The 27,470-nt window shown below is 41.2% G+C and overlaps 1 protein-coding gene across 2 annotated transcripts; it reads right to left on the reverse strand.

The window, feature by feature from the left end:
- Positions 1–12,298: 12,298 nt before the first annotated feature.
- On the reverse strand, positions 12,299–26,951 carry LOC133898943 (uncharacterized). 2 transcript variants are annotated; one of them, XM_062339776.1, is made up of 4 exons: positions 26,653–26,951; positions 23,677–24,088; positions 13,974–16,017; positions 12,299–12,663 (listed from the first exon to the last, which is right to left on the reverse strand). In XM_062339776.1, exons 1-3 carry the CDS (start codon positions 26,937–26,939, stop codon positions 14,032–14,034), a joined length of 2,685 nt encoding a protein of 894 aa, XP_062195760.1. In that variant the 5' UTR covers positions 26,940–26,951; the 3' UTR covers positions 12,299–12,663; positions 13,974–14,031. The 2 variants fall into 2 exon arrangements, with proteins under 2 accessions (XP_062195760.1, XP_062195768.1); XM_062339784.1 differs by lacking the exon at positions 26,653–26,951 and adding an exon at positions 24,179–24,377.
- Between the last annotated feature and the right edge of the window lie 519 nt (positions 26,952–27,470).

Raw genomic sequence — 27,470 nt, forward strand, 5'->3', positions numbered from 1 at the left:
CAACTCACCAATGAGCGAGACATTTACAAATAGGATATACATGGGACAAGGTAGTTTACCGTATAGTCAATGTACAAACATATGCTAAACCTCCCAATAAGTATACCTAACATGTGGCTTTGGCAACTAAAGCTCCCATGTGGCTTTGGAAACTAAAGCTCCCATTAAAAATAAAAATTTTCTTATGGTATATAGTATGTGGGGTGATTTTGACTAAAGATAATCTGGCCAAAAGAAAGTGGAAGGGCAGCCTCAAGTGCTCCTTTTGTAATCATAATGAAAATATCCAGCACCTAAAAGAGAAGAATCTTAGTTGGGATAGTGCCTTTTTTTGGGCTATATGGCTCTGCCATAATGATGTAGTGTTTCATAAAATCAAATATGTCTTTTATGCAAGCACTTTTCAGAGGAAGTTACTAGCTAAGGTTCTAGAGAATACTACCTAGGGAGGATCAAAGGTGAGAGTTTATGAAGGTTTGCCATACTCTGGAGGTTGTGGTAGTACAACTCTTTGCCAAGCATGGGTGGCCATGTAGTTACAGATTACAAGCTTCATGACACTCCTCCTCATTTTATTTATATTTTCCCCCTATGCGATGCAAGCTTCATGTGTCTGGATATTGTAATAATCAATTGTGGGTTGTATGCATCTCTTGATGCAAAAAGCTAGATGTTTTATCCATTTTCTAAAAAAAATGGGACAACCTATGCACAGTGTAACATATTGCGGCTCAAAATTCAAGAAACCCTACCCCAATATGAGATAAACAGTATGTTAGAAGATAATCACTACCTTAGAATGGATTATTACATGTGGATTTTAAACCTTATCATAGATAGTTGTATGTTACTTAGTTCTGCAAAGTTACAATCATTCAGATCTGGCTACAACTTGACTATCTCATGTGAGCCAAAATTAGACTGCGTTGCTACCAAACCGTCAGCCATAGTTCAACAAAAAATGGGAGTTCAAGCCTGTATTGTAGTTGACAAAAATATCTCCATTATGATGAATAACAATAGAGAAATTTGCATCCGAAAGAACTGAAAGTAGAATACGGTCGACATCATACACAGGGTTGACAAAGGGGGCCTTCACAATAGTGAAAAAGATAAAGTCCACACTGCTGATGTCGACGCCAAGCATCCACGCCATCGAAGTCGCCATAGGGACAACCCCATTACCACCTCCTGATTGTTATGAATTGCGCCATTGCAAATCTACGACAAAAATAAGGCTCTTTCATAAGTTACAAACCCTTTAACCGCAATGGAAAGCATATGATACTCATCTCAGTGCAGTGAAAAGCATATGACCTCTGGCATTATCTCGCTTCTCCGATGCTAATGCCAAGTGAGGACTTCTCAATGTAGTGGAACACTTAGATATGACGAGTAAGGAAGAAGAACACTCATCCTTTCTTTATATTGAGGGGAGCCGATGGGTTGTGTGTGTGGGAAGCCAAAAGGGTCTGGAGAGATGAGCGGGTTGTATATGCGCGAAGCCAAAAGACGCAAGGGAGATGAGAGGTCAAATTTGAAACCGTTCATAGATCCTTAAATACAGATGGCTTTCATAAAATTCGTCTATGTCTATCATTTAGACACAGGCGGATCTTACAAGAAACCATCTGTGGTAATATCATAGATGGTTTTTGTATACCGCCTTTTGTGTCTGTATGATAGTAATAGACAGATTTCTAAAAATTATCTTTGAGTTCAGGCACACCCAGATGACGGTCCTATTATAGACACGTCTATCTTAACTAATGTCTAAAAGTATTTTGTCAGTGACAGTTTCTAACAAACCGTCTGTGACAAACCATCTATTTTTACTGATTATGTGGTAGTAAATCATTACAAACTAACAATATAGGATAAATAATACTACATCCGTTTTTTTTATTTGTCCTTTTAGAATCCATGCAGTTAAAGTTTGAATACTAATATGTTTGAAACTAAAAAATGGTTAAAAAAAATTATATGACTAGATTTGTCTTTAGAAAAGCTTTCGTAAAAATATAATTTTATTAGTATATATTGACACAATGTTATGAAAAGTAGTAGCTAAAATACACGCCATTAGGCCTTTCACTGATGCAGATGCTAGCAGGCAGCAGTCTACAGACTACAGAACAGTTCACAACTCAAAAGCCCACCTCGTGGAAGGAAGCAGCTGCAGCTGAAGCAGCCCACTTCAAAACGCTCCGTAACTCGCACCATCCAGTGCGCACATTGCTACTTTGTTCGTCCCGTCGGCCATCGCCCCTTCCCATTCATCTCTCTCGTCTCATGTCACCCTGGCGTAACCAGTAGACAGGTGGCAAGGCTCTCGGTTCTCCCATCTCCCTCTCAATCTCTGTCTCACGCGCCCAAGTAGCAAAGCCAAATGCCAGTTCACTGGCAAAGCCAATCTCAATTTGACAATCCAATTCGTTGGTTATTAGTTTACCAGTTACCACGTGGAGGCACCGATTAGGGATTTTGATCTTAGGGTTTTTATTTACCTTGACAATCTAATTTTGCAAGTCTGAAATTTTAGTGCTTTGATTTTTTTAGTTACGTGTTTAGAGGCAGCACGAGTCTTATTCTATTCTTCTTTGTGGCAAAATGTCAGATAAGAAAGAATTAGTTTCATGTTCTGTTCTAGTGCTTAGCTTTGTTTCATACTTTGTTCATTAATTTGACAGTCAGTCAAAGTATGATGGATCGATACTTCAAAAGAAAATTACATCTAGCCAGTGGTAGCGATGATCGTGATGGAGGAACTTCAAGAAGAAATAACAGTCCATCAAACACTAATCATACAGCTCCATCTACTCGTTCTTTGTGGGTCTCGCGAAACAAGATAAATTTGGATAAGCTTCCTTATGATCCAGCAGATAGAAGAAGAATAATAGACTATATAGGCCAAAAGCTACAAGATGAGTAGTATTTGATTAAAGGTCATTTTAGACCACCACCTGGTTTTAAGTATCCACAGAAGATCATAGCAGCTAATCCACGTCGGTTCAATCTTGAATAGTTCACTACATATAACTGGCTAGAGTATAATGAGAAGGTGGGTAAGTGTTTTTGTTTATATTGCTACTTGTTCCGAGAGTGCAATGAGGGACCAAGGTGGAAATAATGCATTTGTGAAAGATGGTTGGGATGGCTGGAACAAATAATATAGGCTTCGAGATCATGTAGGCAGCCAATCTAATAGCTTTCATAATACAACAGTGAAAAGATACAACAATTTGTTGAAGCCTGACCAATCAATTATTGCAACTCTCAACAAGCAAAGTAATGTAACTAAAGAGGAGTATCTTATTCGATTGAATATTTCTATTGATGTTGTTAGATACTTGTTGCATCAAGGTTTAGATTTTTGTGGCTATGATAAATCAGAAGAGTCCAAAAATAAGGAAATTTTTTGAGAGTTGGTAAAGCTTTTAGCAAAGAAAAAAGACAAAACAAAGAAGTTTATTAAGGAATGCTCAAATGGTAGTTCCAGTCTTTCAGAAGGATATTACGAACTGTTTTGCTGAGGTAAGAAAAAAATGTTTTATATTTTCATTTACAAATAATTTTATCTCACATAGACCGTTTATAGAGGTGAATTCATGGTGTTTATATTTTTTTCATATCATGGTGAAATCTTTCATTGAAGTAATTGGTGGTGATGTGTTTTTTTTATTGATAGATGAGTCAGCTGATGTTTCTGGCAAAAAACAGATGGTGGTGGTTTTGCGATATGTTGATAGGTTCAGGTTAATGAAAGAGAGACTTATTGGTGTAGTTCATGTGAATGATACCTCAGCTTCATGTCTCAAATTTAACATTGATGGTCTGCTTGCTAAGTATGGATCGAGCATAAAACAAGTTAGAGGCCAAGGTTATGATAGAGCCAGCAACATGAGAGGTGAGTTTAATGGTTTGAGAGTTTTAATCATGAGAGAGAATAGCTCAATGTATTATATCCATCGCTTTGCTCACCAGCTGCAGTTAGTCATTGTTGTAGTAGCTAAAAAGAATGATGATCTTAGTGATTTCTTTGACATGGTATCCCTATTGCTTAATGTTGCTTGAGTTTCTTGCAAAAGGAAGGATATGATTCGAGAAAATCAACAAGAGAGAGTTAGCAAACTCATAGGCAGTGAACAATGAAATAGGATTAAATCAAGAACAATCACTTCAAAAAGCTAGTGACACCCGTTGGTCCTCTTATATAAAACTCTTAAGAGGCTAAGCAATATGTTCCCCGATGTTATTGAAGTGCTCCAATATGTTGAAAAAGAAGGTCTAAATTATGCGAAGAGACTCCAAGCCTGTACTCTCATGGACTATTTAGACTTTGTGTTCCACTTGTACTTAATGTTGCTTATTTTAGGACATGCAAATTCTTTGTCACTGTTATTACAAAGGAAAGATAAAGACATCTTAGAGACCATGTTAGAGGTGAAGGTAACAAACCAGAAATTTCAGTAAATTAGAGATGATGGTTGGGATTCTCTATTAAGGACTGTATTATCCTTTAGTGAAGAACATGACATCCCAAAGTTGAACATGGAACAAGAGTACATTGATCGGCACAAACCAATGCAAAGGACCAACCACACCAACTATCAACACTATAGATATGATTGCTTGAACTCAGTTATTGACTTGCAGCTTACAAAATTTAGTAGACATTCAATGAGGTAAATTCTGAATTGCTCACCCACATTGCTACTTTTAATCCCAATAATTCTTTTGATGCTTTCAAATTTGAGAGTTTGATGTAATTGGCTAAGTCGTACCCTGATGATTTTAATTCAAGGCAACTGAAAGATCTTAGTTGTGAGCTTCATATTTACATTGATAATGTGTGAGGTGATGCAAGATTTGCCAAATTAAGTACTATTTTTGAAATTGGTAGACTGACAATGGTGGATTAAAAAAAGTATCTTGCTTTTCTTTTGTCTATCGCCTCCTCAAAATAGTGCTAGTTCTTCATATCACCACTGCATTGGTGGAGAGGTATTTTTTAGCAATGAAAATTATGAAGATAGTACTACGAAATCATATTGACGATGAATCTATGAATGATTGTGTCATATGCTTCGTGGAACAAGAATTTATTGATGCAATTCCAAATGATGATGTGATAAAACGCTTTCAGAAAATGAAGGATCGTAACCGTAGAGTGCAACTATAAGAGGTAACTATTGTTGTAAAGAGTTTATTTTGACATATTATGTTATTGCTAATTTCATACCTCTGTTATGCATGCTTAATTTTTCGCAATATGTCATTATTAATTTTATCTCTATTTATACATGGTCTTAAATTATTAGAAGCTATAAGATAGTGTCATGAGTCTTTGCCGAGCCTGGTGACAATTTATCCTAGAGTCGCTCTAAACACGGCATTCCTCCTCCACCTCTGGAAGATCCGGAACCGCACGATCTTCATCTGCGCCCTCTTGGACGTACCCGCCATGCTAATCTTAGTAGACAGCCGGCCACCTGCAGTTGTGGATCCATTGTGCCCCGCGCAAGCTAGCTTGACGCTGAACCTCTCCTGCTCTGGTGTTGTGCTCTTCTTAGGTAATGTTTGTTTCATATTTCTGGTTCTGGTTCTGCTGCTGCCAGAAGCCAAAAGCTAAAACAAACGAGATTCTAGAGAAACGGTTTCTGGAGAAGCCAGAAGGCTGTTTCTAAGGAAAATAAACTAAAACTAAGAAACTCGCTGAGAGATGTTTTTCTGAGAAACTATGTGCTAAGAAGCAAAAAATTATTATAGAAACCAACAATATAGTTTCAAAAACAGCTTTTCAGATAAGTTAATAGCATAGTTTTTAAAAAAAAACTAAAAATAGAAACTCAAACAAACAGATCGTGAATGTAAATTAGCCCCCAGCTCTGCAAAATGCTCCCCGCCTACTTCTCAATCCGCGAGACTCCGGGTCCGCTCGCATGCCTTGCTTTGCAGTTTTGGCAAATACTTAATCGACTTTCAGGTGGGCTTTTCGCCTCCGTTGCTTCTTAAAAAAAGGTCGTTATTCTTCTGCTAATTAAGGAATCGAAGAACACTGCAGGCTGGAGCCTTCAAACAATCGCACTGAACTGCACCCGTTTTTTTTCCCAGTTTGTTGCTCACTGCACTGATCAGATAAGCAACAGGATTTGCAATGCTCTGAAGGACATAAATATGTATCAACTGATGGCAGAAACATTTTGGAGTCTACGAGACATCCATGGTCTGGATGTACTCATTTACTCGTGTATGCGATGAATCATCATTCAAGGCTGAGAAAGCCGGGTGCAGGTACTGAGTCCCACTTGAACTTGGGCTCACGACCACAGCTTTCGGCCAATTATTAGAGCACTGTGCTAACCTCTGGTGATCCCGGCACATTCTAGTGTTGTTCGGATGGGAATGCAGGAGAAGTTCCTAACTGGAAAGTCATGGGGTTTACTGCAAGCATCAGAAATCATTGCAACCTATGGGTTGGTACTTGACACTTGACTGCAGTACTGAAGTTTGTTTTGGATCAACCTGTGAAGACAGTCACCACCAGATTGCATTCAAGTTCATAAGTATTGTTGTAAGGTAATTATTCAATGAAACAGTTAAGTACAAATTATTTTGGTTAAGTAGAACCAGATATATGTTGGATTCATTAGCTGCAAATTTACAACGGAACTGATGTCAGTTGTGTAAAATGTCTATAGTGAAAAAAATATACTAACACAGTACTACATCATGCGCATATCTATGAATGTTCCTGATGAAAGAAACAGATGGATAGAGCACATATATATATTGCCATCAACATACAAAGAACTACACACGGTGCATGCAGTGCTCAGAAACTCGAGAGGTTCAGAGAACTTAACAATCAGACTTTAGCTTCTCTTCACCCGCATAACCAAAAGCTTTATGGGTGCGAAGAGATCAGTGCATGCAATGCATCACTGGCACATCAAATGAAGGCTCAAATTGGACAAACCCTGGAGAAGATTCCATGGCAACAACATTGATTGTTTTCCCCAAGTGAGGATGCTCCCACATGAAGGAAAAGATCTCTACCCTGATCTGCTGGCTAGAGTTTTCACCCCTTAAGCAACAGTGATATGACTCTTGAAATGGACTAGCATAATGGCGCATACATAACTGACATGTAGAAGCTAGCTGTGTGCATAGCAGGATTGGATGCACCTCAGTTCCTGAATAAATGTCTGAATTTTAACCAAAATACATATACCTAAACTGCATGCGGCAAGTACTATTTAAGTTGTGCATTGTGAGTATAACAGTATTCCCATTTAACAAGTCTTCGGTATATATTTGAGGTAAGATTTGTACCCCCTGCACCCTGTGCAAGAAAATGTTCAGGTTGCATGTTGGGAAGAGTGCTATCTCAGAGATGCTATCTAGTATCTACCTTGCTGATGAAAGGCACGCAAGAGGTCTTGCTTGTCCAGAAAAATATATAACAAATTAATGTTTGGTCTAGTGAAGAAAACGCTTAAGCCAGAGGAGCACCGGACTATATCCACTTAACCAAGACGCACGCTTTCAAAAGCACCCGAATTGCCTCACTTGGAATTAATCTTTCCTGCGGTTCTCTTTTATTTTAGGAGAAAAATAGAACCGCAAGAAAGATTAATTCCAAATGAGACAATTTGGGTGCTTTCTTGCGGTTCTAAGGCGAACGTTTACGCAATTGATCGCTGACCATGTTTTTTTTTTATCCAACACGGCAATAGCGGAAGCATCATGAGTTAACCAACCATCCTAAAATTATCCAGTCCATAACGGCAGCTTCAGCACAAAATTCAGACCGTCAGTGGCCAAAAAAAAAAAATATCCAAGGCACACAGAGACAACCTGAACCACTACCTCAATAATATCTGTGATATTGATCTTGTTACAGACGGTTACAACTTCATCTATAATACAGTTACACATAGACAGATTTTCTAGAAAATATTTGTACATACTAAGGATCACAGATAGAATTTTTAAAAATCTATTTGTAAGTAATAAGAGTCATAAACGGTTTTTGTTGAAACCTGTCTGTGTTAAGTGTCACATACAAAGTTTTTAAAAAATGTCTATGTGACCCTTTCCTCACTATAAGCAATTTTGCTTCGTGATTGCCCTCATGATATAGCATAGACACTTCATTATTCATAAATTAAATAATATCACAGGTATTGACACATTATTCAGAACATCAATCACATATTGACACATTATTCAGAAGTTCAACACAGTTATTTACATATCACAAAGGTCAAAAACATCACACATATGCAAATCACACATTGTTCAGAACACATAAACCTAGCTAACTACACACAATACCTAACTATATTGCGAAACTGTCTTAAAAAATGACGAGATGGTATATATCATTAGCGATGCCGTCTTCCAAAAGGATGAGATGATTGACATCATGGCGATGTCATCTTCCAGAAAGACAAATGATTGACATCATTGGTCATCGTCGTCTTCTAAAAAGACGAAATGATTGACATAATCTCAGCCTTCTACGTTTCAGCACAACGTTAACCCAAGCATCATCTTCAATGAGCATCTCACAGTCATCCGGATCAGGCTCCATCCTGACTATCTCACGCATGAGCTAGAACCAAACTGTGTTGCTTCCAAACCGCAAGTCATGGTTAAGCAGGAAATGCGCGTTCAATCCAGTCTTATAGTTCATGAAAATATCTCTATTGTGACGAATAACAATGAAGAAATTTTCATCTTTAAGAACATAATGGAAAGCGTGTTTCAAAAAAAAAAAGGGTTCTACAAAAGAGTCCTTCACAACAACGAAGAATAAGAAGTTCACCCCTCCGAAGTCAACGCCAAACACCAGCACCGGGAAGCAACCATAAGGGCAATCGCATCCTATCACTACTGATTACCGTGAACTGAGCCATTGCAGATTTACGACAGAAACAAGGCATTACACTTAGTTACATAGATGAAAGCAAACCCTCAGAGACCCTAACAAAACCGCTATGGGAAATCTATGATACTCACCTCAGTACAGTGAAAGAGATTTGACCTCCAAATCTCACTTCTCCGACGCAAAAAAATTCGTAGCTATTTGTGTGTGCATGGAAAAGAGTAGAGCGAGGAAGATGAATTCTCCTCATCACTTTATATTGAGGTAAGACGAGCGGGTTATGTATGTGGGAAGCCAAAGAACCAGTGGAGATGAGCGAATTGTGTGGGAGAAGACAAAAGATCTAGGGAAATGAGCTATTAAATATAAAACCGTTTCTGAGTATTTAAATACAGACATATTTTCATAAAATTCGTTTGTATCTATCATACAGATGAATTTGTAAAAATCGTATGTGTCTATATGATAGTAACATACAAATTTGTAAAAAACATTTGTGAGTTTAGACACACCTAGATGCTGATCTTATTACAGATATATCTGTCTTAGCAATCATCTATGGGTATTTTGTTAGTAACAGGTCATAAGAAATCGCTTGTGACACTTCATCTATTTTCACTGATTTCATGATAGTGAACTCTGAAAATGTTCTAGAAGGCTCCTGGTTAAGCTGAACAATGGAATTAGGTCGTTGCAAGAGAAGCAAAGATCGACACCAAACGACTCGCCTTTTGGTTCAGGCCGCACCGGTAGTCGATGGACGGGTGGCCCGGAGGTGGAGAGGCCAAGATGGGCAAAGGCGAGAGCAGTGAACGGATGGAGGTGCGTGATGCGATAGGGATCCGGGGAGATACGTGTGAGATTCATGTGGTCCTTTGCCATGTCTGTTTCCTTTCCCTTTCAGCTTGATGTGAGGCTGATGGTGATGCTCACATGGTGCCCAAAAGCCTGCATGGCCTCCACTTCTCCACCACTTGCACCTGCACTGCATCACCATGCACTTTAAACCCCATTGCAGCAACAAAAGCGCCAAAGTGCAGGCAGGCAAAATTCCCCTTTGCATCATACACTCCTATGGCAATTTAACAGTTCTGCAGCAGTTCAGGTATAGATACATCTGTGATCTGTGCAGTAGTAGTTGGTAATGGCTGTGACCTTTGCTCTTGCAAAATGCTGACATGTTTTTTTTAAAAAAGGGAATAATTCTTATTCCAGCCTCATCATAGCATGTGCATGTGGCTTTTCTGCATTATAAGATGTGTCCGAAAGTAACTTAATACAACCAGCGTCTGAGAACCCAACATATCATGTATGAAAGGGAATAAAAATAAGGACCAAGCCATATTAAAAAATTAGAGAAATCTTACTACTCAACTGCCACTCATTGTTGGCATAAATCTCTATAATAGTACTTTTCAGACGTCGGTACATGTCTTAAATGATAGAACGATCATCCTTCCTCTACAGTAACAACCAAAAGCGAAACTAATATGTACCTAAGAACCCAACAGATCAGATATGAAAGGGAATAAAAATAAGGAACAAACCATATCTAAAAAATTAGAGATAAATTCTATTATTGAACTACCATCTATAGTTGATATAAATCTCTATAACAGTACTTTCCGGCACTTGAATGATAGGACGATCCTCCTCCCTCTGTCGCAGCGATCAGAAGCAAAATCAATAGGTGTCTCTAAAAATTAATACAGTGCTGATATCTTGTGCCTTCAGAGTTCATAGTAAACTGCCATAATTGCATGCATGTACCTCTCTCTGGGGATCCTGGACGGCAGAATTCTTGATCTGGTTGCGCGGCAGCGGGGAGACGGAGATCGGGGATGGAAATCTGGGAGGATCCGGCGATGACATCGGCGTAGTACGGAAGGAGCAAGAGCAGGAAATGACCACAGCAGCTGCGTGAGATGGGACGTGGGAGCCGTTTGATGGCGAGTGTGAGAGCTACCCGTGTCGACGCATCGGGGGACAAGGTGGCTTTCGTCCCAAACGGATTGTAGCAGCCGTGCACGCTTCGTGTCGATTGGCATTTGTATTGCCATGTGCGTAAAAGCGAGCTGGTGTTTCATCTGTGTGTTAGGGACAAGGCCTGCTTTCCTGAAGCCCCAAATGGAATCTTTAAGCCACAAACCTGCCTTCCTAAGTACCGATCGAACTCCAATTTTACTGCGATAACTCTGACAGTAGAAACCTGACTACATGATGATGCGATTATTAGGTACTTTTGGTTACGAACAGTTTAAGATGACTGAGCTCGAAAGAAATAGGCAGACAATTGGGTTTTAAAAGTAGACAGATGAATTTAGAAGGTAACGTTTACCCGTGCGCGATCTGGTACCTATTTTTGGGATCTAAAGCTAACCCTCTTATTCCAAATTTAAGTGATTAAGGATGCTGCCTAGTGATTTATGTTGAATATGTTATTTTAAATAAAAATTATATACTGTAAAATTATTTTTAATGAGGAATCTAGTCATATCAATTTTATGCTCTCAATTTACAGGATTATTCATATATTGATAGCCAAAATTTAAACGTTTGGCTCACACAAATCCCAAAAATAACTTATTTTTGGAATCAGATGGAGTATTTTATAGAGAAGTTGACTAAAAAACTAAGATGATACTCCTATTAATTTACCACATTTGTAAGCTAAGCTTCTTTGTGCAGAGAATGTGTGAATAGCATGGTGGTAAGATCTCTAGGTGTGAAAAGAGTTAGAACTTAGAAACTGCAGTTTAGGCCAAACACTACATTTTATTAGTCTTTCAGCTTACATGGAGATAGCTTCTTCAGGAGCTAGCCTGGAGATGAAATGTAGGCCAAACACCCTAATTAGTTGGGCCCAGGCTTATACAGAAGTATTTCAAGTATTTTTTTCGCTGTTAGACTCCCAAGCTAGAAAAAAAATTGGTCGAAACCCAAACATGGGAACAAAAATATTTCAACGTGCATTGATCCCTAATGCTACGGATAAATAAGGTTAGAGACAAATCGAGGTGTGACACATCCTTGGTTATGGTAGTTTAATTCTCTTTTGCTTTTTTAATACGAGAAATCATCAGGTGCACAACACTATATTGGTGAACATATACGCAAATCTAATCCTGTTGTCACATTATAGATAGCCCAAATCATAGGTAAAAGATCTCTATCCCACCATACATCTTTTTATTGTTCCATATCAAATTGGATCCAACTCAGCCCAAGTGGGATATGTAACACCCACCATCAACTTGGGCTGTCTTAATGGGGTCCAATTGATGTGTTTGGTTTGTGCATGTGTTCAGTTATATGTGTTTGTGATATTTCCACTTGTAATTTAGTTTCAATAAAATAAACCACATAACTAATCATCTACATATGGAGCACCGCAACATTAAAGAATTATGTAACACTTCCCTTTAAGCCATGAAATCCAGATGGCGCGCCGATTGTACCACTCACAACCTTTTTAGTCGCATTGAGATTCTATTCTGTTACCGATTGCTAGATAAACACTCCAGGTATGCTCTAGAAGTTCGCATGCTTCACACCTGAGTGCACTTGCCATTTCTCTTAACGAAAGGACTAAGACTACAGAACTAAAGGGATCTCTCTTTTTTAGAACAAACTAAAGGGATCGAAAAGTCTTCCAGGCCACAAAACCATACACCCTCCTTCAGATGATCTCATGTCTTGATATCATCCAGATTGTATATTGTATCTTCTGCATCACCAGCATCGATTACATTTGCCATCATCTTCAACACCTTCAAATACAATGAGCAGGAAAAGACGTTAATTTGCATAAAAGACACTGGTTAATAAACATTATGAAAGTAAAAGAGAAAGACATTTGATAATCTGGATCATTTTTGCTGTCTCCTCAACATTATACAGTCGACATAATAGGCAACTGTTTGGTTCATGATTTTTTTAGGTCTTAATATTTTGTGAACCGGAGAACTGCAAAACCCCCTCAAATTCAATCTCACGGTTGATGGGTGTGAATTGTGTCATTGAGCACCGTAATCTAACCCACACTGGTAGCATCCAAAGTGACAACATAAAAGATACAGAGAGATATATGCAGTAATGTCAGATGTGCGAGAAGAAGCAAAGCTGAGGCTGGGACAGCAGCAGCAGAGCCTAAAACGTGCAGCGAACAGCAGAGGTGAGGTGCTTGCAGATGCAGATGCCGATGCTGCAGCGACCGGCAGATTCCAGGACTTGGATCCTCTATATTAATGATGGATTAATGCTTAGAAATACTTATTATGTAGTGAAATAAGTCTGGTGCTACAGTACTTCACATTAACTAATCACTATTGCTGTAGAAACAGTTCTCAGATTTACTGTGTACCGATTTGACACTGTATCTAAATACTGTAGCGCTCGGTTGTGATCCATCCCTGTGAAATCAACCTTGGATCGGAGCTAATGCAGTGAACTGTTCATCATATGCATTAACTGCTTCAATGCAGAGGATCCATTTCCCCGATTCCAATGCTTGGTCGTGCCCGTGAGCAAGGCTGACGCTTTGTTTGGTAACAACTCTGCCTACCTGGCAAGTTGCGGTCACAGTCAGATGGCTGTTGGCCCGAGGAGATTGAGCCTTGCAAATTGCTACAGATAGACACTGGCAAGCAGATGAGTGTCTCTGAATTTTATATCCTTCGCATTCTGGCCAATAAAAAAGAGCGTATTTATGGCATGGAAACCTATCAGGATCTGCGCCTTTATTTTGGTTTTCAGCTTTTGCTTAAAACTTCTCCGGCCAAATGAAGGTAAAACTTGTGGTAGCTTAAAGCGCTCTAACATGCGTGAAAAGCAAAAGAAAGGAGTTTAGACTGAGACTCCAGTCCCCAGTTCCTTTTTTCAATTTAGAGTTGGATTTTCAGCTAATCTAAAACAGTTGGATTTTCAGAAAAAACGTATGCTATTTATAGTATACAGCGGAAAACAGTTCCATATACAGCTAAATGAATCCAACCATTTGCTGAAAATTGCCGCACTGAAGCAACTAAATGTTTTGAAGAAAAACAACACAGAAAAAAAAAACAGAAATAAATAGCCATACCTTCAACCTATCAGCAGCTGCTCAGAAAACAGATGCGCAAACTAGTCCAGCTTTTGAACTAGAACTTACGGAAATCTGCTCCTTTCTTCTGAGGCGCTGAAACATTTCCATTACTGCTACCGAAGGACACATAAGAATACACTGGTGCAGAATTGTCATCTTCTGTGTTCTCACTTGGCATTAGGATATGCTTTGCCCCAGCACTGAGCTTTACTGGGCCCGATCTCACCACATAACGGCTGCTAGATGAAGTACCAGAGTTTTCAGGAACAGCTCTTGTCGTTCCAGTGTCTTCATTTCTGGATGGAAGGGCTGCAGAAGCTCTACTGTCAGAAATTCCTTGAATTATCCGGTCTGGGTGACTCCATGTACAACTCGCAGAGTTATGAGGGTGAATTGATGAGCTTGCAGAATTCACACCATATGGCTGAGGCAAATTGGCACGGTAATCTGAATATGGTGTCAGATGTCGCGTGATCGTAGTAAAAAATGATGTTGATGGTGATTCTGTCCTAGTGGAATGATCAGAGTAATAACGCCAAGGAGTCGGGGAATTCTGAAGGAATTCTGCACTACTGGCATGATTGGGAAGAGGTGGACGCCCCAGCACAACATTTCGATGAGACTGCGAGTTTGTAAAGTCCCTGAACCTGTCTTCATATGGTGATGGCTCACCAGAGAACACATTGGCAGTGGGCAAAGGGTGGCTGAAATTATGTGGGCTTCTGTATCCAAAATGTGCCTGAGTTGTGCCTGTGCTTGCAGAATTTGCTGAAACATGAGTTGCAGTTGCAGAATTTGCTGAAACAATGGGGATACTCTGAGCTTGCAATGATAGGAAAGGCTGGCCCTGTCGCGGCAATTCCAAGACCAAGCTTGTGGTCAGATTGTCTTTAGTAGAAGAACCTCTGTGTTTCTGTGCTGTCTCAGCAAAATAGTCAACTCTGGTTTTGGATACTGTAAGATCTTTACCCATCAAGCGCACGGTTTGTTCTAAAGCAGGCCTCGACTCTTGCTGCACGTTCATTTCTGAATGAAAATTTGTCTTCTCACTATGTGGCTGATTACATTCTTGACATTGACAGGAAGGAGTTTTACCTCCAGTGGAAAGCTGAGAGACACCCTGATGCAGAGTCATGGAGAACCAATTTTGTTGCAGCACTGAATCCTGAACAGTACGGTTTGGCATTGCAAAAGGCAACTTGCCTTTTATTCTGGTGTCCAAGTCAGTCGCATGCAGCTGGTGTTCCTGTCTGTGTGGATCAAAAGATAAGTCTTTATGGTTTTCTCTTCCATTATCAAGAACTTGTTGATCCGTACTGAAAGTTCCGTCCTGTGTATGCTCAAGATATGACACCTCTGAATTTGGAACGTACGGGGCGTTTAAATCGGTAGATTCTGGGAGAGCCTCCTGATTCAGATCAAACAAACCAGTGGACAACCCGGTGTTGCTGAGCTCACAGTAATTCTCATGATTTATATTCTCATCTACTTCCTTAGTATTAGTGAAGACTTTCTCAGGCTTGTGAGAACAACTACTTTCTGCAACAATGTGTCTGTCCCCTTCACTGGACATGTCTGTGGATGATGATGAGGAAGTCATAGCATCAGAGATCATCTTGCAGAGACTTTTCAGTTGGGGTATCTTGGAACTTTGCTTCTTATTGCCCAGTGCATCATTCACTTCCGAAAATTTGACACACTTTACCGATTTGTGGCAGAGTTCGATGACTCCAGTGCCTTTTGAACTGCAATGTTTTTCCTTAACCATTTTGACAGATGTGTGCTTTGTGTACTTCTTCAGAATGCTGTGCAAAGGGAGCTCTTTTTTAGTGTCTCGTTGCTTCCCCACCTTAATAGCCTTTCTACTCTCAATATACTTTAGCCTATCAGCCTTCTTCTTCTGTAAACTATTGGTTTTTCCAGGCTTCCTTCCCTTAAGATCTGGGGTCTTTTCCTTCTCTGTACTGAGAGGATGTTCATCTTCAGGTTCATTTGATGCCTCAGGAGTATCAAGTCGTAAAGTTGTCTTGCCAAATGCTTTCTGCAGAATTGGTCAATATTAAATGATGACAAGAGATACATATGACTGTAAATGCAATATATAAAACAATTAGAGAGCAGACATAACAATTACCACATGCATATAGATTGCCTGATGAACCGTTAGGGAAGTAGGTTCATTATAGAAAGTGAAGCTAATGGATGCATGTATATTCATAGAAATTTGAAATGCTGGAAATTATTCGAGGCTAATAGAGGGTTATTCAAGGATGAATCTATTCAAGATCACAGTTATTTCAAACTGATTGGAAAATATTCTACAAGCTTTAAAATATTCTTTAAACTAAAGCTTGTAAAAAACTTAATGTACTGATTGATTATTAATGTATTCAGGATTTTGGACCTAAGCACATGTGCACCATACAAAAACAAAACAATGTTGGCGCATGGGTGACTCTAGGTGATCATGGCTTTCCATATTTGCAAGATTCACAAACTTAATAGTCTGTTAGTTATCTACTCCTATTTAAATTGTGAGTACGACTTATGTCTTTCTACATCAGCAATGTTGTGAAAAATGTAGCACTGGAATCTTGTTCCACCAACACTTCCTATGGTCCTGTTTTAGCCTTTTGTATTTCCCCATTGTATAAGTGGTTTTTAGCATAACTACCCACACCTGCACGTGTATATATATGGGCCTAGAGTCCTCATGATTAAAACAAGTGTTGTTCACAACAACATACAAATATTGCAGAGGTGACGGGTGTCTAACAAGGGTCTAACACTTGCTATGGGAACTCTCTAATACATGTTCGAGATCAAATCGAGGAAGTCGAGCCACAGAGTGCGACTCTGGTTGTAGAGCCAGATGACCCATTTGCGAAGCAATTTGCAAACAGATGAGCACAGCTGCAAGGGGAAGGAAAAAGGAATTGCATTTTGGATATACGGTGTCTGGTAATGCTACGCTGGCTAAAAGGACGGACCAACCGTTATCTGGATAACCGGCCAAGTGGTGTGTTGTGGTCACCCCTGTTGCAGCTCATGCATGAACAAAAATATATAACCGGTACAGTTCGTTTTCCATCCGGTACGTACGTATCGGAATCGTCATACTCGTACCAAAATATGTATTGTTTCATCAGTTGCCCTTGATAAGACATGTATGTATGTACTAGGTAGCGTTGATAACGAACAAGGTATCTACAAGGATCCTTGTCAAGAAATAATGGGGTACGAGAAAGATGTGCATGGCATAGGAGATCAAATCGGGGTAGTGGAGCCATGGAGTGTGACTCTGGTTGTCGAGACATGCAACTTTGCAATCCTACACATGACGCTTGTATTGCTTTGCACCAAACATGGCACGACTTTGATTGGTGATATGCATAGGATGCATATAGAATCTTCTTGACGACGATGACAATGTCAGCCAGCAGCGGATCCAGGGTTGGGGGCTCAAGCCCCCTACCTCCGGGCGCACTTGGGAGACCCCTTCAATTTGGGCATTAGAGGAAGATGAAGAAAAGAAGAGGAGGAGGAGGAAGAAAAGGAAAAGAGGAGGAAGAAGAGGGAGAGCCCCCTACTTCATAGCTCTGAATCTGTCATTGATGTCAGCGGTGGCATGATGATTAGTGTAGCAACTTGTTATGCTTCATGCTTCTCTATCGTCACCATTATCTTTATCAAGACATTCCAAATATTCAATACAACGAGGATCTTCTAGTTGCTTGCTCTTAAGGCCTTCATTTTATTGGTAGAAGACATGGTGACCGGCTCTAACCAGGTTATTGTAAGATCATCTCCAAGGGATTCTCGTCAGGGACCAAAATCCCTTCACGAAGGGATTTTCGTTCCCTTCAGCGCTCCAACGGTTTCCCTTCACAGTTCCCATCACGAAAGAATTCCCAAGGTCATTCTCTTTAGAACGAGATTCTCTCTCCTTTTCCTTCACGAATCCTTTCAAATGGAAGCTGTTAGAGATGAAAGAAAATAAAGGAAATGTGAACGTGGAGGGGAATCGAGAAGGGAACGAAATAAAGAGAATATATCTGGAGATGGTCTAAGTGATAACCAGCATATAGAGGATTTCAAACAAAATGGCTTGAAAGTGGTTGTCATGTTGTAGAGGAAGATAGACTATCACTACGTGAAGAAAAAGTCATTAGTGACAGGTGATAACCGGTATTAGTGACAGGTCCCGTACCCGTCACTCTTATCGCGTCACTAATGATAGGTCATTAGTGACGGGTGATGACTCATCACTAATGAGGTCATTAGTGATGAGTTGTAACTGTAACCTGTCACTATCGACTGAACATTAGTGACGGATTGTAATCTTGATCCGTCACTAATGACCGATGAACATTTTTCATATTTTTTCGATAAAAAAAGTCAAAAAATATTTTTTTCACCCGAACCATTCCAACGTAGGTCCATCCCATATGCCTCATTGTTTTCAAGTTTGCGTTCCATGGGAATCGAACCCACGACCTCCTCATCGCATGTGTAGCTACTTTAATACTTCTGCTATCATGTAGTTGTGATAGAAACAAGATATTTATCCTTTTAATCTTCGTTAAAAGGACTAATTTTGCTAAATTTTGTCGAGGGTTATAGTTTGATAGGTGACCCGGAGTGCATTCAGTAAAACAGGCATAACTTTGATTTTGATGTTTGACGTACATCTTAAAAAAAGTTACATCCGTTTCTCCCAGACTAATCGGGTTCGGAGAATTTTGCGAGGCCAAAAAGGGCTTGGAAGATTGAGTTCTCGTCCGCGGAATTCTGCACCATTTTCGGAATGTGCGTTTGTGTCCATAGCCGCCACACCTTACATCAACTTGAGCAAAAATGTACAATGGTTCCTATGCTAGTGATGGTGAGGTGAGAAGAAATAAGAAAAAAATAAAATAAAAATAAAAAATATTTGCGAATATCGTCATTGGGGACTAGAGTTGGTCATTAGTGACGGATTACAAGTTGACCCATCACTAAGGACTGGCATAGGATGACCCATCACTAATGAGTGGATCATTAGTTACGAGTCAAATTATGATTCGTCACTAATGACTAAGCTATGATGATCCGTCACTGATGATCTTATCATTAGTAACGGGTCACAACTTGCCCCGTCACTAATGACTAGCCTAGGACAACCTGTTACTGATTATCTTATCATTAGTGACAGGTCACAACTTGACCCGTCACTAATAACTGACTTAGGACGACCTGTCACTGATGATCTTATCATTAGTGACGGGTCACAATTTAACTCGTCACTATTATCATCAGTTACATATCATGTTACAATCCGTCACTGATAACCACTTATTAGTGACGGGTCTATATCTAGTCCTGATCAGAAGGTATATTAGTGATGCGTCCTTATTAGACCCGTCACTAATATGACATTAGTGGCGCGTATTGAGCAACTATCACTAATGTGGTGTCTGCTGTGCTAGTTTCTTATGTAGCGTATAGACTAAGATGAGAGAATTTTTGGAAGAGATGCTTTACACCATTAATATTTCTCGGTCCATACTATGCGCATTGCTAGTCAAGTGGCTCACAACTCTTAGCACTCTTTGTTTCTTCGCCTACACCATCCCATAATAATAAGAAGCCTAGAGCCATCTCCACTCGATGCCACCCATCTCCTCATACTATCAAATGCCGCAATCTTGCTACGTAATTCAGCACTTTAATAGTTTGCATGGTCCACCACATTCGGCACACCTAAACACCGTCAAACATGAGTCCTTGATCCACCACCAACTAATAAGCCATCCCAATAGCGACGAGCACACCATTAAAAAAGAATTGCCATCTAAAAAATAAGTTGTAGAAAAGAAGCAACATGTCCAATGTCGCATCCAATATACCTAGAGGAGCCATGATGCAATGTGCAACGGCGGAAGACCGATGCGACCACGTAGGGATGGCAGTTGGACCCATGGGTGTGAGCCCCTGGCAGGTTCTATGCTTGGTGGGGCCCAGTTCGAGTGCTAATTTCCACCCACGGGTCTAGTGGGCCAGGGCATGTTTAGATTTTCGCCTACGGGCGCCCATCGGGGCCCCGAACTAACATGTAGTTCTAGTTCCTCAGCCCAGCTACCCTAGAAGCCTAACTTTAGTACTCCACCTCCTTCCCATCATCATTCCATCCAACCCACCAAGCCACTACGGACCGCCCCCTCATACAGTCGTTAGCCAAAGCCCATAACCCATTCACCCCATGCGTCACCCACCCTGTCACCTCCTCCTTGACCTCTCTGCCTTAGGCTTGCACACGCCTAGCTAGCTGCCTATCTGCAGGGATAGAAGGGAAAGGGGAGAAGGCTCGACTGGGCGCTCTTAGATCTCGTCGCTACCTCTTGTTGGGTCCTAGTCATGTCGCACCATGGACGATTGGTCATCTTGTTCTTCGATTCCTTGATGCGAGTACTACAATATGGTTTAATTTGATTGGAGGGGTGTCGACAGGTGATGCTGTGCCTGGATTTCCGGAGGTGGCAGAGATGTGGAGTTGTTAACTTCCTATAGCTCAATGTCTTTTAGTTATCATTGTTACCTTAGTGATTTGGTTGCAATCTACAAGAGAGCAAAAATTATTCTTCAGTGTTATATTGAACTAGTTTATATGGATCAGAAAGCTATTGCCCAATGAGAAACACATACATATGGTTCGTCTGGCTGCTATTATCTGGGCCATCTGGAAACTTAGGAACAAAGCATGCTTTGAGGGGAAAACTGTTAAATATCCAACTGAGGTTGTGTGCTATGCTTGTGCATTTCTTCAATACTAGGCAGGTCTGCAAAAGGAAGAGATGAAGAACGTCATTCTGGAAGGTGCTAGAATCCTATAGGCTGCTACGCTGCTTCACCACCCTGGACCTGGTCAAGCAGATATGCATCTCCACCAACAAATCCCAAGCTTGCAAAGTCAAGGCGCGAGGCACGTGAAGACTATGACGTTTGAAGGACTAAGTTCTGTGTTTGGAGTTTGCAATAGTCCGTAGTTGACTCTTACTTTTGCTGAGCTTTGTATCTCGCTTCGCCTTCTAGTTTTAGTGTTTGGATTCCTGGTTTCGGCCTGGGTGAGTCTAGACCATAGTCTGTTGGAACTACCCTGTGATGTTTTCGTTCTTTCTTTGCATTTTAAACTGGTGAATGTGGTACTCTTTTAATTCCGTTATATGTGGTAATGGAATCCAAGGGCAACCTTGTATGGAAAAAAATATTGAACTAGTTTATTGTTATTATTCCTTTGGAATACATCTTGCAAGCTTAGGGATTTATCTTAAATCATCAATTTGTTGCGCAAAAAATTACATATCTAATACAGAAAGTTGTTATTGGATTACTCCATGGAGTTTTAACTCTGCATGAAGAGAGAACCCGATGGTGCCTGAGACCCGGTGGGCACGGGGGCGTGTGCAGATTTTCACTCATTAACAATTGCAGGTGCGGGTTTGGATTTGCATTCCGGGTTTCGTGGTAGGCGAATTTTTGCTCCACCCGCCCAAAACCCGACCCATTATCATCCCTACGACCACGTGCGGCATGGCTCAAGCGTCGTGAGATAGAGAAGAGAACGAAACTACATGGACAGATGGTAATTTGAGATATAGTTGGGTGGGAGATGGGCAAATAGGAGAGTAGGTGATGACAAGTGGGGTTAGGTGGACAAAGGGAAAAAAATTGAGGTGGACACTTTGCCCAAAACAATTGGTATCAGAACGAGGGTGATTTGATTAGGTTCTTAATTACAGTTGAAGTATAGTGAAAATTGTAGCTATGTGACCATCTAAGCGGTAGCATAATCACCAATTCATAAAGAAAAACGTATGGAAAATATAAACATCTAGAAGATACATGTGCATTTACAATGCGGCATTTAGTTTATCAAATTAAGCAGGAAAATAGTAAAGAAAATTATGCAGTATTGGGTTAAGCAACCAAGTATCCAGTAAAAAATAATTAATGACAAACATGCTAGCAGGCAGTTACCTAGAACTATTAAATAACTTTCAATGTCCATTATTTATTAAAAAAAATAAGGCAAAAACATAGAATGAAGGTTTTTCTTAACCAAATCTTCCTTTTCTCTTATCGTTTTTTCTTATTTTCCTTTAATTGCTCCCTAAGTTTTGTGTGCAACCATTTTATGATTGGACGGTTACTTTTCCTAATTTCAAGTTATCAGCTTAGCCTAGGAATAAAATTAATAAGTACGAATAAATAAACACCAGTAAGATATATCCTATAGCTAGAGAAAAGATGTCAAAGGACTAATAACGTTACAACCATTAACATGTGGTATTAAACTATTGTATGCACAGAGAAACGTATACCATATTGTATCCAGTTGGTCAACTAATTAAGTACCTATGTGTAGTACATTAATTTATCTACAAGCGTACAAAAACGAACAGCAGATCATCATATCGAGCATACGGTGGCAGCCACACATTCCAAATTTTCATGATCACCTAAACAGTGTGCCCACGTTTGGCAGTGGACACTAGACATTTTTCAGACCAGTTATTATGTATATATATATATAATGCATATATGTATTCACCAGCGAACATTTTTTTTCTCCTTGGCGCCCGGAACAAGTGAACATCACCCAAGCAATGATGAAGTCCCCGTATTGCCAGTTTGCCACTAGAGAAAATAATGCAGGAGATCTCGATCTAGTAAATGCCTGCACCACGTCCATTTCCTATGATGAAGTCCCGTGTGTATGGGTCCAGACCCAGCAGAAATGTGCCGGCCGGACACCGGTCTAGAGTAGTACGCACCTCACAGCATTTCACACATGCAGGGGCTAGCTACCGTGCATGTTATGAGATGAAAGCAACACGACACACTATATGTAAGATGATGTACGGTGTACCATAATACCAGCGGTAGCTAGATAGTCTGTACATGTCGCGAACAGGTACATGGTAAGCTAACCGTATAAACATCTCGCAATCTAACTAATCTTTGCCTGCATCGACGAAGGCTCTCAACTTGCAGAGATCCTTACCATCAACGTGCCGAACTTAGTGCGACACGTGTCGACCGAAACAGTTCCGACAAATTCAGCATGAAATAACACTAGTCACGCACCAAACAGTCATGAGCTTAGCAACGTAATCATGCCCAGCAGGAAACAGGCTACAACCATCGATCTTAACAGCTTTCAACACTTGGCACGAGACTCGTACAGCTTTGACCAGCAAATGATCTTCTAGCAGCAAAAGGCCCTTGCGCATGAACTTGCTAGCGTTAATGGCCCGCGATTTCGATTAGCCAATCGGTGGGTGATGAACGAAATAATCCTTACATAAAATATCCTGCGCCGCGTTTCCATATAAAGCAGCAACTAATTTGGCCCCTCCTAAGGCATTCATCCTCAAATACCAACCAAATCAGCCCTATCAATACTAGTAATAAAAGCGAGATATGAGACATACCATACATTGATGCGACGGAGATAGCTAGATATTAATGAAAGCATCTAACGATTCCAATGCCGTCCAGCCTATCAAAATCTAAATCACAACGATGCAGGAGGAGCAGATCGAATCGCCAGGAAATAAATCGTTGTAAAAAAGCAGGAGAAAAACATTGGAACAAGACGAGATGATATCATGATGCTGGAAGGGGTGGGTCGGGTCGGGTCGGGCTGGGCCGGGCCTACCTTTCTGGCGAAAGTCACCTCCGCCTCGTGCTGTTCTGCTCCCGTCGTCTCCTCCTCCTCCGCCGCCGCCGCCGCCGCTTGCGACCTCCGCTTCCGCTTCATCCGCCTCATGATGGCGTACAGGGCTTCCTCCTCGTCCTCCTCCGCCGCGTTGCCGCTGTCGGACGCGTCCACGGGGGTCGCCGCCGCGAAGAGGTCGGAGATGGACCGCTTCTTCGGCGCCCTCCCCTTCCCCGGCGCCGCCTCCTCGTCCTCGTCCTCGTCCTCGTCCGCCTCCGCCGCCTTGACGGCGGCCAGCTCGTCCTCCCACCACCGGAAGACCCGCACCTCCATCGGGGGCAGATCCTTGGCGGCGAAGCCGAACGGCCCGAGGTCCGCCGCCGCCGTGCCCCGCAAGCTCTCCGCGTACGCCCTTCACAGAAGCACCACAACATATCAAGTAAAACAAAGCCCAAATACACAGTCAACCTTTCGATGCGGCGGCCGGCGGCTCCACACCGACCTGATGGAGAACGCGGCCGCCATGGCGCTGCGTCGCCGTTCGTGGGGTTTGGGGGAAGGAGGAGACAGAGAGGAGGTCAGAAGGGGAAGGGAAAGGGAGGAAAGGCTATTTAAATGGCACAGCGATTTCCAGAGGGGAATAAAAAATTTTGGGGACTTCGATTTCTTCGCGGCGAATTAATTACGTCTTCCCGCTCCCTTTGCCAAATTTTTTTGCGTTGCTTATTTATTTCCTACTTTAATGCCTTGGTTGGTCTTGGTGTCGTGCCATGGAGCCCACCCCCCATTTTACTACTGCAGATGCAGATAGCGACGTGTGATGGACAGCAGGCAATGAGATTTTTTTAGCATCACCGGCTGGTGACGTGGCGCGATCAGTAGCGTTGGCTCGTCGGGGGCATCATGTGACGGCGACCGTAGGCAGAGGAAAGCCAACTCCACGGTATGGTGTGGAAATTGGGTATATCTCATCTTTTTCATATGATAAATATTTATTGATTGGTTCTCTTATATATTTTATCTATTATTTTAACACAAATCTTAATGTAAATAAATATTTATGATAAATCATACATCTGTAAATTTTTTTCTTCTATGTAGACGGTGGTGAAAGAAAAGGATGGTGGGTTCAAAATGATGAACGCACATGGTAGTCCTCTTGCACGCACATACATTGATATCGTTCCTATGGTTCTATGTAGTATGACTGTACAACATATACATACAATATTATATTTTACGTGTTCTGTTCTTTTAGCCTATACGATCTAAATATATAGGTATTACTATAGAAATGGTCATTCTCGACCTCCTCTTCACTGCTGGTTTAAACATAACCAATAGTGATAATATATCACTACCAATTCTTAACCTCCAGTGCGAAAAAAAGCTATACCAGTAAGAACCGACAGTGATGTTCAAATTATCACTATCGGTTTTTGAAAAGACGTGCATAAAAAGAAGTATCTTTTAATAACCGACAGTGCTAATATTTATCTCTACCGATTCATAATCCCAACCAGTGGTGATAAATATTTATCACTGCCAGTTCTTAAAAAGATGTGCCTTTAATAACCGACAGGGATAATATATATATCTCTGCTAGTTCGTAAGCTGCACTGACGGAGCAATAATTGAGGACGATGAACCAGCGATGATAATTTTTCTATAAATTAAACATGTCTCCCTCAGCCGCACCCATCTCTCATTTTGCTCTCCTCAAAACTGCTCTTGACGGGTAGTGGTGGGCAAGGTGGAGCGGTGGTCACCGATCATCTCCACTGTGGCCGCTTCTATCACTTGTGCCTGGTTTCAACACCACTCACACGAGCTTCTCACCATAGCCAAAGTTCACCAAGCTCGATGTCCATCGTGCCCGCCGTCTCCTGAGCTAACACGCATCTTCCCCGTCTCCTCATTCCTCTCCCCATGGTCTCCTCTCTCCGTCTCCTCATCTCCTCTCACCATCGTCCGAGTAGGTAGCCACCTCACGTACGTTCGCGGAGCCCATCGTCTCTCGAGCCAACGTGTTTCTGCATGCCTTCTACGTCTCCTCATCTCCTATCTTCATATCTCCACTGCGCGAATGTTTTGTGAAGATGGTTGTTACAATAGATAGATCTAAAGGAATGGTAAAAGGCATAGTCACTTCAATCTAAGTTTGAGAGTTAAAGGTGGTGCTTTTGCCGTTTTTTAGACTTACTATTGTCACTATCTCGAATAGTAAATTTAGTCAGCTAGTGCACAAGATGTATAATAGATGAGGAAGGGTTACTGTATCTGGAGCTCTTTGATGTAGAACGTTTGAAGGGCTCTTAGCACAACAGCTTCACAACATCTGTTTCTATTTTTATATATAGATCTAAAATACTCTATCATAAATATTTTAGCATATGATTTCTATCTTAAGTTTGATATCAAACTTAAGATAAATCTTTATATTAAAGAGTTCACTGTAAAGTATTTTTACACATCTGAAAAGATTATCATTACTGATTTATACTAAAACCGATAGTGATAATGATTATCACTACTGATTCACGGCTCTTAGATTATCACTACCATTAATTCACTGTAAATTTAACTGATGACTTTTTTATAATAGTGAGTTGTGATTTGGTTGGACCATCAACCTTTTCTGGCAAAATTATTCCTCTACGCCACACGCCCTTCTGCTGTCAACATCTTCGTCTCTATTGCCGACGCCGACGCCGACGCCGACGCCGACGCTTCCACCTCCCATTTTGCTTCATCTCGTCCCCAGGAGGTGCCACCGCAAATAGGTCGGAGATGATCCGCTTCTTCAGCATCTGCCCCTCCCCCAACGCCTCCTCATCCGCCTCCACGGCCTTGACGGTGGCCAACTCTTCCTCCCACACCCAGGACACCATTTCTACCCTACGCATGTACATCTGCATCTCGTTCTCCTAGTTTATACGATGTGACCACACAGGGGTAGGCTAGGTTGGGACCTACCTTTGTAGCGAAATTCGCCTCCAGCTCATGCTCTTCTCCTCCCATCGTCTCCCTCCTCTGTCGTCGCCGCTACATCTGGTTCCAACCTCCTCATCCGCTTCATCCATCTCATGATGGTGCAACGGGCCTCCTCCTCGTCCTCCTCCACCGTGTTGCTGCAGTCGGTCGCGTCCACGGAGAGCGCCACCTCGAAGAGATCGGAGATGGACCGCTTCTTCGATGCCTCGTACCAAATCCTTAGTGGCAAAGCCGAAAGGCTCGAGGTCTGCAGCCGCCGTGCCCCTCATGCTCTCCGCGTACCCCCTTCAAAGAAGCACCAAAACAGATCAATAAAAACAAAGCCCAAATAAACCATGAGCCGTTCAATGTGGTGAGTGGTGACCAGTGGCTCCACACTGACCCTGATGAAGAACGCGAAGAGAGTGAGGGGCACGGGGCGGCAACGGACCTAAAAAACAGTTCAAGAAAAAAAATCTCAAAAAAACAAAAGCCTGAATAAACCACGAACCATGTGTTTGTTGCCCAAGTGGATAAGCAATCGGAAACAGGCATAATATTTGGAATGATATTGTTATGCACTATGTGTTCATTGTCCTGGCAAACGACATGCATGCAGTATTTAAATCAATATTAATATCTGAAATTATATGTTTTATAATAAGTGCCGGCATGCGTTAATTTGAACATTACTAGAGATATTGCTATGCACTATGTGTCCACTGTGTTGGCAAACGACATGCATGAGCTATTTAAATCAATATTAATATCCGAAATGGTATCTTTTATAATAAGCGTCAGATGTCCGGCATGCGTTAATT

This window comes from Phragmites australis, chromosome 2, assembly GCF_958298935.1.
Source record: "Phragmites australis chromosome 2, lpPhrAust1.1, whole genome shotgun sequence".
Lineage (NCBI taxonomy): Eukaryota > Viridiplantae > Streptophyta > Magnoliopsida > Poales > Poaceae > Phragmites > Phragmites australis.